Source organism: Pseudonaja textilis, chromosome Z, assembly GCF_049901715.1.
Source record: "Pseudonaja textilis isolate UNSWEBS1 chromosome Z, rPseTex1.2, whole genome shotgun sequence".
Taxonomy (NCBI): domain Eukaryota; kingdom Metazoa; phylum Chordata; class Lepidosauria; order Squamata; family Elapidae; genus Pseudonaja; species Pseudonaja textilis.
The window spans coordinates 61,397,299-61,415,443 of NC_142008.1; the positions used below are offsets into that span (position 1 = coordinate 61,397,299).

Genomic DNA, 18,145 nt, shown 5'->3' on the forward strand with positions numbered 1-18,145 from the left:
GTAACCAATAGCAAAACAAAGGAATAACAAATCAAACTTCATTCCTCAAAACCCATCTGGAGCCTTAGTACTCAGTGAGTAGGGAACAATAGAGTCAGCGATGGGATTCTACCAGTTCGGACCAGTTCAGGCGAACTGGATGTTAAATTGCATCTGGTTCGCTGAACCAGTATTTGAACCGACCAGCTGGCCCTGCCCACCCTGCCTCTCTCCACAAGGCCCATTTTCAATGCAGGTAAGTTGCAGGATCTGTGCAGAGGCTTTGGGAAAAGGGGAAATGGACCTTCCGAAAGTACTGGAAGTCCGGAAACAGGCCTGTTTCTGGCTTCTGGAGGTTCTCCAGAGCCTGGGGGAGGCTGTGTTTGTCCTCCCTGAGGCAAGCTTCTGGACACCTGGGAAGATGAAAAATGGCCCTCCTGGAAGTTCCGGTAGACCATGCCCACTCAGCAACTGAATAGTGAAATGGTTGCTGCAATTTTTGAATCCCACCCTGAATAGTGTCCCTCCCAGTGCACCTTATAATCCAGGGACCACACCCTCATGCCATCTGGCCACACCTGCCAGTCACCCAACATCTATTTGCAGTCTTTCCTTCCTTCCAGCAGCAGTGGCATGTCCTCCCTACTGGAGGCATGTTTCGAGCCTCTCAAACCATCGCAGCAGGGATCACTACCGACCGGAGGCTTGACCAAGAGCAATCAGCTGTTGAGCAGTCAGCTTGTAGGCAGCTGTGGAGCACACAGCACCTGGAAATCCCACTGCTGCAGCTGCTGTCTCACCAGCCACTCCTGTCACCCCCTTGGTTCCCTAGGCTTCGTGCTGCTTCACTCCTTGAGTATGGGCCCCTCCCCCCACAGGATTAATACTCTAGACAAGTTCTTGTTGATGTAATGTCATAGCTCTCCCATCTCCTGGTGCATCGAATACACCTTTGGCTTGGGTAGTTTGGCTCCAGGTATCAGCTCGATAGGATGGTGGCGAGGTAGGGGCTGAAATTCTTTCTCACTGAACACATCTGCTTAGACTCGGGGAAAGGGGAACGGCCTCTACTGGGGCCTTTCCAGGTGTACCCCCCAGGCCACTGTCCATCCCTCCCTGGGCCAATTCATGAGGGGAGGTCTGGGTCCAAACCCTATCCTCAACTTGCTATATCCACCTTCCCACCATATCATGTGGCCCCACTTATCCAGCCATGCCAGTCCCAAGATGACAGACTCGGTCATCATCACCACCATGATAAATCTAGTCATCTTTCAATGTTGCCCCATTTCTAATTGTACTGGTTCTGTGACATGAGTAGCTGGACCACCACCCAGCAATGAGCTGTCGACCTGCTCAAACAAAACAGACGTGGCCATCTTCACCCAGATTCCTAATGCCTTGACCACAGCCTGGCTGATGAGACAACAGTACCTGAGTCAATCAGCACCATTGTTCCCACACTGTGCTGATTGGGGACTCACTATGGTAATGAGAATTACAAAAGGATGGATGGGGTCGCTTACCATCAGGTCCTCTGACCCGTCATCCTCGCTGTTGTAGGCCTCCAACTGGAACTTCATTACCGCCATTGCTTCTCCCTCCTCTGAGGATGTGATAGAGGACTTTTGCCTGGTGTGCTCCCCAGGACCATTCCGGGGTCTGTCAGGGAGGTTTTGTGGTCTTACCAGAGCTGCTAGCTGGTGTCTTCGGTAGCTGTGACATTGATGCTGTGCATTCAGCTGTCTGGTGTCCTGGTTGGTTGTACCAGAAACAGCATAGTGGTGATCGAACAGGCCTTTCTGTGAGACCAGGGGCACTGGTGATGGGATGGGCTCCACTTGTCAATCCTGTCAGTCTTTCCATGGATTTCCGAGGATCAAGCCCCGCATCCCCCTTGGGATGGAACTCCAGTAACCCAGCATCCAAATCAATGACTGCTTGGAACCAATCTTGCAACTGATGAGGGATACCTTGGTAAACACAGGCCTGGCATAGCTCATGGTCCAATCCCACCCTGAACTAATGAACCAGCAACCTTTCTGGCCAGGCCCGCAGCTTACCAGCGACCCTGTGAAAGTCCGGGACACATTCCACTGCCGATTGGCCCCTCTGTTTCAGCAACAGGAGCTCTCCTTACACCCATTGTGCATGGATCCCATCCTCGGACCGGACTCGCAGTGCCTTCAAGAAAAGATCTACATTCTCCAACTCCTGGTGTGCTTACTGAGCAGGCCACCCACTCAGCAGTCCCACCTTCCAATGGCACTATCACAACCACAACCATTGCCCACTGAGAGGGATAGAACTGAATGTATTGGTCCAAATGGCTAATGGCTTGGCTCAGAAACAGTGCTATGTGGTTGGGGTTCCCATCAAACAAAGCCTGCAATAGTGGTGTACCCCATACCATCTGCCAATACCCTGGTGACCATATGGGGCTCTGCAGGACCTGGTCAGCCTGATGTGCATCTGGGATGCATGAGAAGGTGCCCTTCAACCAGTTTGTTGGGATCCTGGATGCTGCCTCTGGGCTGGGCACCACGGTCTCCTCCTATTGTTGACTCTTCTGTGGCCTGTTCCAGCTTTCTTACCAAACCAGCCAGTGAAGAACTCTGTTCCAATGGACCCACCTGCAAAGCATCATGGAATCGGGTAGATGCTGGACCCAGACATAATTTTGGGCTAGCCAGCTAGAATCGAGTCTGCTGAGGCGGAGCTGGCTGAGATCACAATTTTTGCAGCTGCCACACTGCTGTGATGACCTAGAGTATATCAGAAATTTAACAAAACCCAAAACATAACTAAAAGTCCTTTAATGCCTTCAACTTGGCTTCACTGTATAATTGTTCACAGTGGAGGAGCAAGCTATTTTCAAAATAACCATTCAAAGGAAAGAAACACAATTCAAATTCAAAGAGTTGATAACGAAGCAAAAACCAAAAACAAACCGCACTGGATAACGTTCCATGTCACACCGGGATAGGTAATTGCCAACTTCAAGAAGATAACCAGGGACAGTCTGTTGGAAGAACGCTAACTAATCTTCTTTAGGAATAAAACACTAATTTGACTCCAGCGTCTGTTAGCACGCAACTTTTATGCAGATCTCACACCTGCAACACATGAAGAGGATCATGGCCCTCTTCTCCTGAGTAGACTACATTTTACCCTGATCCTCTGCTCCTGAGTAGACCATGTTTTACTCTGATCCTCTCCTCCCTGCGTGCCCTGGGATGGATAGGCAATGGGCCTGGGTCCTCTGACTGCTCAGAGTCAGTCTCCACCAGGGGCATTATACTACCCCCCCACAGGGCCCCCTTCCCAGGTGGACGAGAACATTGAGGAAACTGAGCATGGAACTCCAAAGAAACTGCCCCCCAAGGTCTTTCTGGCATGGGTAATGGCTGCAAGAGACGAGGGGGTGCACCAGAAGTATACTTGCCCTATTGACAGATCCCACAGGACGCCACATATCCCAACACATCATGCTTAAGTCTCGGCCACCAAAATGTTCTTGAAATGGGGTGCAGTGTTTTGAACACCCCAAAGTATCCTGGACTATCATGACGTTGATGTAAGATAAAGCCACGAAGAGGACCACCAGGCGCATAAATGCGATCACGGAACCACAGCAGGTCCCAATATATGCAAAAGTCTCTTGTCTCCCATTCTCAATCAATTCTCGATGCCAAGCTGCCACAAATGGATCCTGCTGCTGCGCCTCCTGAATCCTTACTTGAAGGTCCACAGGTTCCTCGGTGGCTGCAAACCACTTCAACAGAATCACCGTCTGGGGCAAGATTTTGTCCTCCCTTCGGTTATACTCAGGCTTCTGGGATAGTGCATCAGTGTGTTGATTCCCCCCACTTGGAACATAGGTCACCAACTCCGCGGGTAGATCCAGGTCCACGGGCGTAATCACACCCCCTACACAAGAACACAAACAAAGGTTGGCACACTTCCTATCAAGAAATTGGACAGTTCCAGATGACCGGACAATCTGTAGATCATGGGCCTGTAACCACTCCAAACCCAGCACCACCTGAAAATGAGGTACTGTGGCAATGTCGAACATGGCTTCCTCCACATACTGCTCAATATACATGTGAAGAGGTTTGGTTGCAGCAACCACAGGCCCCGAACGAAGGGTCCAACCATCCCTCGTCTCCACCATTACTGGCAGAGACACCTGTTGCTGGGGAATAAACCACTGCTCGACAAAATGAGCATCCATGAAATTGACGGTGGCCCCTGAGTCGCCCAAGGCTTGGATTTCCACCATTCCATGACCAGTCACAAACACACTTGCTGTCAGCACAAGATGCTTCACCAATGATGTCTGGGGCGGAGATGTCGAAGTTGTCAAAGATGGCGAGGATGGTGAAGATGACAGGCCTAGGGACTTTGAAACCCAACCTACAGACCCCCTTTGAAACCCAACCTACTTGTTTCCCGCCACCACTAATGTCGTTGCTGTGGATGTCTTAACAGGATACTTGGCTACAAAATGGCCTCGATTGCCACAACAGAGGCATAACTCATCACGACGACTATCCTTTTCTACTTGGGTCAGATGAGGGCGGGCAGCCCGCAACTGCATGGACTCTTCCAAAGGCACTTCTACCGGGTGCCATCTTGCTGGGAACAGATACAGCCTCCGTCTGTAGTTGCACCCGTCGCTGCTGAAGCCTAGCATCGATACGAAGACACAGATGCATATAGCTCCTGAAGGGTGCGATGGCATTCAGTGTGCGCCAACTCATACAGGAGCTCCGACGACAAACCTTCCTGGAACTGGTCTAACAGTGCTGCCTCATTCCATTGTACATCCTGGGTGATCACCCAAAAGCTAGCAATAATCCATGAGTTAGCCACACCCCTACTTCAACTCTCTCAAATGTCTGTTTGCTGTTTGGCTCCAAACAGGGTCCTCAAACATGGCCTGGAACTGATAGCAAAACTTGGCATAATTGTCCAACACCTGGTTGGGCTGGGTCAGTCACCCAACGTGCTGCAGAGCCTGACAACAAACTAATCAAAACCCCCACCTTATTCTGGTCAGTGGAGAAGTCCTCTGGCTGAAGGCTCATATAAAGCTGGCCCTGCCCCAAAAATGCTGGAAACTAGGCCAGCAATCCATCAAATTTATCCAGCACCGCTACCGAGCATTTGTGATGTGGCCAGACAGCTTGCATCTGCACAACCTGTGCAGTCAAAACCACTTGCTGGCTTAACTGGGCGATGTCTGCTCTGAGCTGATCCATGGTCACCCCACGAAAAGCAGAGACAAGTTGAAGGGGTGACTGGAGACAAAATGTGATGACCTAGAGTATATCAGAAATATAACAAAACCCAGAACGTAGCTAAAAGTCCTTTAATGCCTTCAACTTGGCTTCACTGTTTAATTGTTCACAGTGGAGGAGTAAACTATTTTCAAAACAACATTTCAAAGGAAAGAAACACAGTTCAAATTCAGAGAGCTGATAACGAAGCAAAAACCAAAAACAAACCACATTGAATAAAGTTCCTCGAGAGACCAAGATGATAATTGCCAACTTCAGGAAGATAGCCAGTCCAGTCCGTTGGAAGAACGCCAACCAAGATAAACTTTCTTTAGGAATAAAACTCTAATTTGTCTCCAGCATCTGTTAGCACGCAGGTCCAACCTTTTATGCGGATCTCACACCTGCAACCCATGAAGAGGATCATGGCCCTCTCCTCCCGAGGAGATCACGTTTTACCCTGATCCTCTCCTCCCGACTAGACCACGTTTTACCCTGATCCTCTCCTCACAGCATGCCCTTGGATGAATAGGCGATGGGCCTGGGTCCTCCTCTGACAGCTCAGAGTCAGTCTCCACCAGGGGCATGACACTGCTGCTGACTCTGCTCCCATATCCCATGGCTGCCAGGAGGGAGCATCCCAAAAACTGGCCTCCCCAAACCACTTCTGCAGCATATCCATGGTGCAACTACCTGCGGCAGTCGAGTATCTCCACTCCCCCTCACCATTGTTTGTCAATTGTCTCTCCCACCACTCAGCCAGTGGAGTCCCACAAGGGAGGGTTGGCACTTGCAGCGGCCCAGATGCCCCAGTTACTGATGAATTATGCCACCACTTCCCAGTGGACCATGGGCTCTGGACAGCCTCCAGGACCTTCTTAGCCTCTGCTGGCTGCACCACTCTATGTGCCTCACGCTCCTTCGGCTTCACATCTCGTTATGGACCTTCTTCCAAATCCTCTGGCTTGGGCACCTCCTCCTCCAAAGCAGGCTCCACCTTGCTCACCCCTGGTACCATCCCTTCAGCCATTGTACTGAGGCTGTGGAAGAGAAAAGGGGGAAGAGGAAGGAAAAAAAAGAATAGAGAGGGAGCGCTGACTTTCTCTCAAAGGTTCAAGGCCGGACCTGGAGTGGACCAAAGCAAACCTGCTCAGTAACCAATAGCAAAGCAAAGGAATAGCAAACCAAACTTTATTCCTCAAAACTGGTCCAGAGCCTCAGTATACAGTGAATAGGGAACAATAGAATCCCTTCCAAAGTCGGTGTGAGAGCTTCTACCTCCCAGCACACCTTGTAACCCAGGGACAACACCCTCATGCCATCCGGCCACACCAGCTCACCACCCAACATCCAGGAGCCAGCATTTGCAGCCTTCCCTTCCTTCCAGTAGCGGTGGCACTTACTCCCTTATGGAGGCATGTTTTGGGTCTCTCGCACTGTCGGCAGTAGCAGCAGTCCCGACCGACCAGAGGCCCGACCATCAAAGCAATCAGCTAGTGAGTGATCATCTGACAAGCGTGTCTTGGGCCTCTTGCAGCAGCAGCAGCATTCCTTCCCCACCGGATGCCCGGCCCATGAGTGATCAGCTGTTGAGCAGTCAGCTAGTGGGTGGCTGTCGAGTGCAGAACCTGGAAGTCCTCCTGCTGCTGCAGCTGCGTTCTCGCCCGCCACTCCCTTAGCTCCCTCAGCTTCATGCTGCTTCACTGGTTGAGTATGGGCTCAGGTATGGTGAGCCCCAGATTGGGGCTCAACACCATGGATAGATAATTACATGTCTGAGGTTTTTTTGAGGGGTAAAATGTTTAATCAGGAAACAGCCTGTTAGTGGATAATTAGACCTATATTTTTAAATTTTCTCGTTATGGAATGCAGTTTTGACAATAAGTTATATATATGTATATATATATATATATAACATAAATTATATATATATGAACATTTTGTTTAGCTTATTTCATTAGCAATTTATATTTAATTCTATTTAATTATACTATTTCATGGTATTGCATGTTATAGAAGGCTGATTAACCTTTCCACTAAATAGCTTTTCAGTGTGCTTCATTGTACAAATACTAATAATTAACAACTGCAACCAAAAGAAATTGCAATGCTTTTTCATGTAATTGTTCCATATTATATTTTCATAAAACTATTTTTATTTTAGAAATAGAATAACAGCTTATTATATTTTATATATATGTATATACTATATATACTATAATAATATATATATTAATAATTATATATATATATATATATATATATATATATATATATATATATATGTATGTATGTATGTATATATGTATGTATATATGTATATATATATTATAATAATAATAATATATATATTCCGAGATTCTTATGGTATTTGTACGTGGATCTTTGGTTGTTCGGGTTTTCTCCCACGTAAGATTCGAAGTATCAAGGCAACGTTTCGATGAAGTCTCATTCATCATCTTCAGGCTTCTGTCTTCGGCTCTGTGCTTCTCAGAGTGATGTGAGCTTGCAGCTGCTTCTTCCTTTTAACTGCTAGTGGGGGTGTGACTTGATTGGGCGGGGGCTTGGCTGTGTTCTGATTGGGTGGGGGGTGTTCTCATTGGTAGGGGGTTTGGCTGTGTTGTGATTGGTTGGGGGGTTGGCCGTGTTCTGATTGGCTGGAGGCGTGTTCTTTTCAGGTGGGGGCTTGGTTGTGCTCAGGTTAGTCTTAGTTGCTGGGGGATTTGAGCTGGTGAGCTGTGATCCTGCTGTTTGGCTTCGAGTTCGTGGTCGTGCTGCATCTTTATGGTGGGTGTAAGTTTGCTTCATGTATGGCTCGAAGGGGTTTGAAGTGGGTAGTGATGCAGCTGCAGTGTGGCTTCTGGTCCATGGTCGTGTCTCATCTTCTGTGTGGGTGTGAGTCTGCTTTCTGCATGGAAGTGTGGTGGTGGCATCTTGTGTGGGCCTCATGGGTGTGGGTCTGGTGTCATTCTTCATGTTAGGTACTCGTCTGTTCATGAGGGCGGGTTTCCAAATGGCTGGTAGGCGGGAGGTGTCATCTCATTTATTCATGCTGTGTGGGCATTTTTCTATCTATGGCTTCTCTGATTATTCTGCTGTTGAAGTGTTCAGTTTTGGCGATAGTTCTGGTATTTTTAAAGTCAATCTCATGTCCTGTGGCTTTGAGGTGTTGGACCAGGGAAGAGGTCGGTTCTTCTTTTTTAATTGAGTTCTTATGTTCTTCGATGCGTGCACTTATTCTTCTGTTAGTTTGTCCAATGTATGTGGTGGGGCAGGCAGTGCAAGGGATTTCGGATACTCCTTGGTTTTCTAATTCGATTTTGTCTTTGGGGTTTCTTAGGATGGTGGATATTTTTCTGTTTGTGCAGAATGCTGTTTTAATGTTGTGTTTTTGGAGGATCTTGCTGATTTTGTCTGTAGTGCCTTTATATATGGGAGGAGGGCTTTGCCGTTCTCTTGTTCTCTGTCTTGGATTTTGATTGGGGTTTCTTTTTGGATTAGGTGGGTAATCTTCTTTCTTTGGAATCCATTGGCTGTTAGTACGTTGGTGAGAGTGTGTAGTTCGGTTTTTAGGTGTTGTTCGTCGGCTAAGCATTTTGTTCTGGAGATGAGTGTCTCGGCTACGGAATTGATCTGTGCTGGGTGGTGGTGTGAGAGTGCATGTAGATAGCGGTTAGTATGTGTTTTCTTCTGGTAGATGGTGTGTCCTAGGGAGCCATTGGATTTTTTGTATACCAAGACATCTAGGAAGGGAAGTTGATTGTTGGCTTCTGTTTCCATGGTGAATTGTATTTTGGGGTGTAGGCTGTTGAGGTGTGTGAGGAAGTTGTTCAGTTTTTCTTTCCCGTGTGGCCAGATTATGAAGGTGTCATCTACGTATCTGAGCCAGAGTTTGGGTTTGTGATCGTATTTATCTAGAGCTTGTGTTTCAAAGTGTTCCATGTAGAGGTTTGCGATGACAGGTGAGAGGGTGATCCCATGGGTGCTCCTTCTATTTGTTTGTATTTTTGTCCGTTGTAGGTGAAGTATGTATTGGATAGGCAGTGGTTGGTCAGATCTAGGATGTGCTTGGGGGGGGTTGTATTTGTTTTGGATGGCTGTCAAGGCTTCTTTTATTGGCACTTGGGTGAAGAGGGATATGACACCGAAGCTCACTAGTAGGTCGCTGGGCTGTAAATTTTGTTTCTTTATGATCTCGATGAACTGGAATGAGTTTCTTATGTGTGAGTTGATGGATTCTGCATAGAGTTGTAGTTGTTTGGCGAGGAATTTGGCTAGGTTTTGTAGAGGTGAGCCTATGGAGCTGACTATTGGTCTGAGTGGGGTTCCTTCTTTGTGTATCTTGGGGAGGCCATAGAGCTTAGGGCGTGTGTGTGTATGTGTGTGTGTGTGTGTGTGTGTGTGTATGGATGGTATTCAGCTTTGTTCGGGTATTTTCCCACGTCATTATAGTTGTGCTTTTAAATGACATGGGAAAATACCCGAACAAAGCTGAATACCATACATATAAATACCTGCGAAAACTTAAGGAAATATATATATGTTTCCCTTTCCCTTCTCGCTAGGAGCTGCTCTTCCGGTTTTTGGTGAGAATATATTAATGATATGATATTTGAAGAAAAAAACATTTTAGTTATTTTATTATTTGCAGCATAGTGAAGGTCTTTTTCACAGAAGCTTCAATTTTGGGTTTTTAATGGAATCATTTTTTCAAAATCCCTTAAAAGAATCTCTATTTCGGTTCCTTTCTATTGAAAATGCAGACATCTTCAAAATATTCCCTGAATAAACTGAATTTTTATTCTCCTTATCCGACAAGTGGTCCACATTCTGATGCTGAAATTGAAGCAGAAGAGTTATCTAGAAAAGTAGACAGTCTTCTCAAGGAATGCTTGTTGCATCTATTGCATGGAATGGAACAAGCTTTAAGGGAAAAATGCTGACAGCAAAGAATGTTTATTAACCAAAAGGTGCTTTTTCAAGAAGCAACTGGACTTTCTTGTTTTCCTTTGAAGACATTTCGCTTCTTTTCCAACGCTTCTTCATCTCTGACTGGATGGTGAAGAATGGAAGGATTTGTCATCCAAGAAGCTCTGAAGAAACTTCAAAGAAAAGTCTGGTTGCCTCTTGAAAATGTACCTTTGGGAAAACTATGATCTGAACGACTGAGAATCTCCATAGACATTTAGCTATGCAAAAGATGTTCTTGTTTTTCTCTTAAAAAAGGATAAGCAAAGATAAAATGGAGTCTTTTAAAAGCTCAAGTAAAAGAAACTTTCCATTTGTGTTTCTTTGCTCATGTTTTGATATTCCCAGGTTTTGATGATCTCTGTTTACCATCTAGATTGCCCCTCACCCACCTATGTGCACATATCCCCCACATGTGCCCTGCTCCCCTGTGAATGTGCGGCAGAGACCCAAAGACAGCTGGCCAGTGGGAGGTGCATGCATGGTGGAGCTGAGCTGAGCTGAGCTGAGGCAATGGCTTGCGTGTCCACAAAGAGGGCTCTGCATGCCACCTCTGGCATGGGTGCCATAGGTTCGCCATCCTGGGTATACAACAATGGTAATATGTATGGTATTCAGCTTTATTCAGGTATTTTCCCACGTCATTATAGTTGTGCTTTTAAAGTTGTAACAACATTTCAGCAGAATCTCATCTGCCATCATCAGGCTTCTGTATTGTGTTCGTCTGTGAGTCAGACTTTCACAGACTCTCACAGACAAACCCAATACAGAAGCCTGATGATGGCAGATGAGATTCTACTGAAACGTTGCTACAACTTTAAAAGCACGTCTATAATGACGTGGGAAAATACCCGAACAAAGCTGAATACCATACATATAAATACCCGCGAAAACTTAAGAAAACAAATATCAAACCTCTACAGGGAGGAAATAAACAGCCAGATCAAAACCCACGAGAAATTGGAAATTAAAAGAGCAGGAATACTATGTGACCTCCAATTCCTACGCAGCTGCAGAGACACCAATACAACACCCACCTGCTTCAAATTAACATTTCATCAAAGCACAGCAGCCACTAAACGTATCCTGAAAAGAACTGAAATGGCTCTACTAAGGAACGAGCTCCACAGCAAAAGATTCCAATTAGATCAGTTAAACAAAGATTTTCTAGCACTACACCTGGAATTGAGCAGCAAAATCCACCCTCTACTTTGGGACAAGATAAAACAACTTACAACTTGGAGAGCTGAATCTGAGAAGCCTGATGATGGCAGATGAGATTCTGCTGAAATGTTGCTACAACTTTAAAAGCACAACTACAATGACGTGGGAAAATACCCGAACAAAGCTGAATGCCATACATGTAAGTACCCGCGAAAACTTAAGAAAACACACACACACACACACACACACACACACACACACACATATATATATATGTTTTCGTAGATTTTCACGGGTACAGGTACGCAGGTCTTGGCATGCTTGGGTCTTTTCCCGTGTAAGCTTTGCTCGCACAAGCACGAAGCCGAAAGCACCAGCCTGAAGATGGCGAGTGGGACCTCGTCGAAACGTTGCCGGGATACTCTTAATCTTACACGGGAAAAGACCCGAGCACACCAAGACCTGCATGTATGTGTGTATGTGTGTGTGTGTGTGTGTGTGTACACACACACACACACACACACACACACACACACACGCTTTGGTGGCACAGTAGTTAGAGTGCAGTACTGCAAGCTACTCCCACTGCAGTTTGGCAGATCGAATCCCACCAGGCTCAAAGTTGATTCAGCCTTCCATCCTTCTGAGGTGGGTAAAATGATCCAAATTGTTGGGGGCAATATGCTGACTCTGTAAACCACTTAGGGCTGTAAAAGCACGGTGAAGCAGTTCCAGGTAATTGTGAAAAAAAGAGACAGATATCCCAATCTCTGGAAGTAAAAATTTATATTTTTCATTAAACTTTCTTTAGGCTCTGCTAACTTCGTCAGAGTGTAAAACTACCATTAAGGAGATATGTGCCATATAAAGATAAAGGCACATATCTCCTTAATGGTAGTTTTACACTCTTGACGATCTTAAGACTTTATGGACAAATTCTTGCAATTTTCTTGGCAAGATTTTTCAGAAATGGTTTGCTATTGACTTTTTCCTAGGATTGAGGATCAGTGACTGGCCCAAAGTTACCTAGCTGGTTTTGTGGCCAAGATGGGACTAGAACTCACAGTCTCCTAGTTTTTAGTCTTCCTTAACCGCTACACTAAGTTGGCTGTTAGTATGGTGTGATTTATAATACTTAAAGAAAAAATGATTTGGATATACTGAAGAAAAAACTCATTTGGATGTGTTTAACTACATACTGTGTCTTTTGCAATATTTTGAATAATAATATGTATCATTGAATGATAATATGTATCAGGAAAATGCTTTTGCAGAAACCATATGTATCATTACACTTTATTTGGAGTTGTCTTCCTATAGCGTTTGTATATTGCTGTTTCAGTCACATATTAAAGGATAATGCAGAAATTTGTATTATTAGGTTAAAAAAAATCAGTAAATCCTAATTTATGCCTGACTATTGAATGGATAAATATTTTGCTCATGCAGGTATCATTACTGAATCAACAATTGCATAGCAATGAGATAAACATTAAAATACCGAATCCAGATGTTCAAATTCAGTCACAAGTTCAGAGTCCTGTGAAAAATCAGAATACGGAAAATACTTTGCAGTCAGCAGGTCCCGGTAAGTTCTTATCTAAAAAAGAAAATACACTAAATGTTAAAGAAATAGTGGAAATTTTCAGAGTTCTGATACATAGAGCTGGTTGCTTGTAATTTTCAAACAATTTTAGCAGTATTAATATTTTTTCCTTAATATTTCCTAGTGTATTAGCAAAAAATTCCACTTCCTGGTTCCATTGATGTGGATTGAAAAAAAAATCTTCTTGCAGAGGGTGAACAAGCTAGAGGTCTGATTATTGGAAGAAATTAACAGTATAACTTTGAAATCATAGTAGTATAAACTACCATTTTTTCCCTTTTTTTCAGGTCTTTTGCTTTTGTTACTCCTTTTCCTTTTTAACTTTCTTGTTTTTTTTCAGTTCTGGGTTTATATTTTGTTTGATAGAAAGGGAAAAATAAAGGCAAGAAGCAATAAAATGAGGAAAGAAATGGGAAAATGTGGTAAAATGTTACATTTATTTAGAAATCCTAAAAAAATAATGGTGATTCTTTTTGGAATATCTGGGCTAAAATAAATATAAAGATAAAAACAATGTTGCCAACTGATTTTCACCTAGGTTGTCTCCTTTGTCAGATAAATTTAAAGTTCTTAGAAGTTATGTATCATTTAGTATAGGATTATGAGTAAAATACTGAAAATTCCATTTTAATACTCAAATCAATATATAAAGACTAGAATGTGTCCCATTCTGATAACACTGGAGGACAATTGAATAATAACATTTTCATTCAAAAAGTGTACGTTTTTAAACATTTAAACAGTGTTGTTGTGGATGCTCTTACCTTTTATTAACTGCTTTTAATTATTTTATATTGTGTTATATAATGAGGCATAAAATGATTTTTCAAGAGTAAAGACTGGCATAAATAATAAGGTAAAGGTAAAGCAGTCCCTGCGGATTTTAGTCTGCTAGTCGTCGACTATATGGGGTAGTGCTCATATCCATTTCAAAGCCATTGAGCCAGCACTGTCCGAAGACATTTCCTTGGTTATGTGGCCAGCATGATGTCACAGAGCGCTGTTATCTTCCCACTGAAGTGTACCTATTTATCTTCTCACATTTGCATGCTTTCAAACTGCTAGGTTGGCAGGAGCTGAGGCAAGAACCCTGTCATGTGGAGCTTGGGTTTCAAACTTAGGCTCCTGGCTTTCCAGCTGACAAACTCAGCATTTTAACAGTTGAGCCACTGTGCCCTCTTTGGCATAAATAATACAGCAAATTAATTAATAATAATAGAGACTGATAAATATTAATCCAGAATTTTATGCTATGTATTTATTGATTTACAAAAAAATCCTCCACAAAAGTGAAGCAAAGCAATAGTAATATTAAAAATAGTAATATTAAAAATAGTAATACAAGTAAAACCAAAATCTAATGCACATTAACAAAGCTATATAATGAAGGAACATTGGAGAATAGCATACATTAGCATAATTGATTTTATGCATAAGACTCTCTGAAACGGGTCACCAACTTTTTGGACCTCAGAGACCACCAAACTCATTATTTTAAATCCCAGGGACCACTAATCGGTTCTGTGGACATGGCCTAAATTGTGGGTGTGGCTTGGTGGTCGTGACTGGCTGGGCATGGCTTGTATGTAAATGTTATAAATATTTATATAAATATTGAATTTTTTATAAAAATAGAGCAACTTTTACCCAAAATTGGGCAAAGCAGGCGGGCAGATTGAGTTGCTCACAGAATCACAGATTCATTAAGAGATCTGTCTATCTGCCATCGGTTACCTGAGTCTGTCACATAAAATTTGCTGCACTGAATAATAGAACCTTCACTCCTAAGGGAGGTTTGGCTGTGCTTAAAAGCAGAGCTGAAGATCTGAAAGACCAGCTAGAAAGCAAGAAATCCAACCATTTCCTGCTTCCTAGCTAATCTAAATCTCCCGGCACAGCAGAACAGCTGATGGTCAGAAAAAGGAAAAATAGCAATTTAGCAGGCAAGTTTGTCAGGTAAGGAGTGAGTGAGTGGGGAGAGCTACCATAGGCCATGTGGGTGGCGCAGCCTTGTGTTTCTGCGCAGCCTGGATTAATTGCCTTGGGGGGGTGCTCTGGGGGTGAGATTTCTCTGCGGCCCACCAAAATTTTCTTGCGACCCACCAGTGGGCCGCAGCCCACCACTTAGCAACCACTGCTCTAAAACAGACCTGGGTATTTTATGGTCCCTAGGTCACATCTGACCCTTTGGATATCTTTTTCTGGACTGTGCAGGGTCACTTGGAAATTAGAAATAAAATATGAATAATCATGCTGCAGGGGGCAAGAGAAGAAGCAGTTAGGTATGGCTCTGCACAGTCATCTTGCTTCCTTCAGTCAGCTGATGACCATGGGAGGGTGAGGAAACAAGTATTTTTCTGTCTCTGCAGCATTTGCTCCTTGTCTGGAGTAACCTAAGTTGAGGTGCTGGAATTTGAGGACATTGGTTCGGGCCTGTGTCTCATGTAGCCCCTTGAATTGGCCACCTTTGCTCTAAAGTAAAAGCTAAACCCCAAATCTTAATGTCAGTACTGATAGAGCAAAGTTTAGAAACATTACTGGAAATTTTCAGCAGAAAATATGGAAGTACAGTATGGATAAGTTCAATTTCTGTCCAGCCAGCATTGTTGATAAGAAGCAAATAGCACTATCACAAAGCAGAGAATAAAGTAGCTGACTTTATAGTGAGTCCTGCTTAAATACAAGATTGCCTGAATAAAGGATATCATTAAACCTTCCCCCTGTCAGGTTAATAATAATTAAAACTTTCTAGGATCAATGTTCTTCTGGGAATAAGAGAAGTGATGCTTGGAAGTATGTGGGAATCCAACAGGACTGTAAAAGAGTTCCTGGAAATGAGATTTCCCCCTATCATTCTGAAGATCAAAACCAAGAATTATGTGTTTAACTAATTGAGTAGCTGTAGGGGGCCAAGCAGCTTTAAATATGGAGCAGATGTTGTTTAGAAGGGCAATCTTAATTCCATAAGTAGCAGGAACCATGTGAAGAGTTCCCATATAGAGCAGCAGCTCATATAATTGGCGCACTGTGCAGACTTTGGTACACGTGAAATATCAAATGAAAACCAAGCATATTTTTTTTTGCTGTTCATAGTTGGTAATGAGAATGCTGATAAAACAATAGAAACACTAACTCAGCGAGTAAAATATCAAGAAAACTTGCTTCATCGGTGTAAAGAAAGAATTAAATCTCAGAAGGAGTGCTTAACACAGCTGACCAGTGATAAAGAAGCACTGCAGGAACAACTATGTGAGAGACTTCTGGAGCTAGAGAAAATAAAGGTACTGGGAAAATAAAGCCTTCTCTTGGTATTAATTTTTATCATTAATTACATAGTTTGTATAACAAAACATGCTAGATTATAATCCATTTTATTAAGCAGCAAGACAGAATAAATTCTAAATAATAATAATAATGCAATATGCTAAAAGATAGAAATTCTGTCATAGTTGATAATGCATAGAAAAAAATTGGATGTTAATATATTTAAACATAGATGTAGATTTTAGTAATATATATATATTTAAAATATATTAGGATAAGGAAATCCTACCAAGGCATTTACAGAGTCTATTTTTTGGGTTGTTATATGCATATGTATCCAGAAAGATGGGGGGAAATCACAAAAAGTTTTGAAATATTTTATCTTATTGATTATTTCAACTTCCAAGACTGTCTGATTCTATAATGACTCTTGATGGCCTGCAGATAAAAGTAAAACAAAAATAGAACATCCAGTAGCAGGGAATATTTCTGGTCAGGGTTGAGATGTGGAATTCTTAGATGCTCTCTGAATGTGGCGATTTCCTTGCAGATGTTTCAGTTAGGCAACAGTATTAGTACATGGTATGTTTGCATTCAATTTCTATTTCCATCTTGCCCCATTTTCAGTTATTGATATATAATTCAAAGAGACATCAGTATTTGAATAAACATCTTTCAGTACAAAATTAAAATACTGAAATTATCTTTGTACAAGACAGCCTATAACAATAATGGCATTATTATATATATCATGTTGATATATAGAGATAGGTAGGTAGGTAGGTACATTACTCAGCTACGTGAAAACAAAAACTTGATAGAACAGTTAGAGCAAGATAAAGTAAGCAATGTACATTTTTGAAATGCCATGATTTTTTAGTGATGCCAATTCTAGCAATAAAAATGAAAAGTTATTTATATAATTATAATTATTTTTGAAATAAAATAATAGGTAGGTAGATAGGTAGGTAGGTAGATAGATAGATAGATAGATAGATAGATAGATAGATAGATAGATAGATAGATAGATAGATAGATACGGTTTAGCCAAGGTTACAAATTTATTTTTACCTCCATCATTCAAAAAAGATGCACAGATATGCAGTTCATGTTAAATAATATTTCTTGGGTTAATTATAATTTTAAATCTATACTATTATAAAGTATAGAAGTTTTTTTTCACCAATCACATGCCAAACACTTTTTATTCCATGCATCCACTTTTTATTGAACATTTAATGTGGTATATTTCAGTGACTGTAAATTAATAATTTTTTATGTAAATTGGAAAGTTCGTGCTAAACTTCAGTTCTAGAGGAAATTCTGAAGCATTTAGAATGTAAATTTTAAGGAAGAAGTGGACTTTCCATTTAAAAAAAATACCCAAATAACAAAATGTGAGAAAATTATTGGTCTTGAGTGTTCTAAAGTTTACTTTGTTTCTGTTTCTTAGGATTGTCATATGGTTGAAAAGACCAAACTCATTACTCAGCTACGTGAAAACAAAAACTTGATAGAACAGTTAGAGCAAGATAAAGTAAGCAATGTACATTTTTGAAATGCCATGATTTCTTAGTGATGCCAATTCTAGCAATAAAAATGAAAAATTATTTATATAATTATAATTATTTTTTAAACAACTTATTTCTCTTTTTCATTCCTTCTGACCTCTTTTGGATAAACATAGACTTAGCAATGTTGAGCAGTGTGGTGGCCTAGCGGTGGAGGTCTTGCCTCTAGGCTGTGAGTTTGAGCGTGGTAGAGGCAGATATTTCTCTCTTTGGGCACACTGAGAATATATCTGCTGAATAAACTCTACATTGGCGACAGGAAGGGCATCCGGCCAGTAAACATTCAGCTCCATTCAGTTGTCCAGGCT

General features: G+C 42.5%; 1 protein-coding gene across 1 annotated transcript in view; it reads left to right on the plus strand.

Moving 5' to 3' along the window:
* The window catches only part of GOLGA4 (golgin A4), a 79,743-nt gene that overhangs the window by 7,425 nt on the left and 54,173 nt on the right, over positions 1 to 18,145 (plus strand). The window contains exons 2-4 of the mRNA XM_087917164.1: positions 12,846 to 12,984; positions 16,096 to 16,283; positions 17,720 to 17,803. Coding sequence (XP_087773290.1) covers positions 12,846 to 12,984; positions 16,096 to 16,283; positions 17,720 to 17,803 — 411 coding nt within the window. The remainder of the gene's footprint in view (positions 1 to 12,845; positions 12,985 to 16,095; positions 16,284 to 17,719; positions 17,804 to 18,145) is intronic.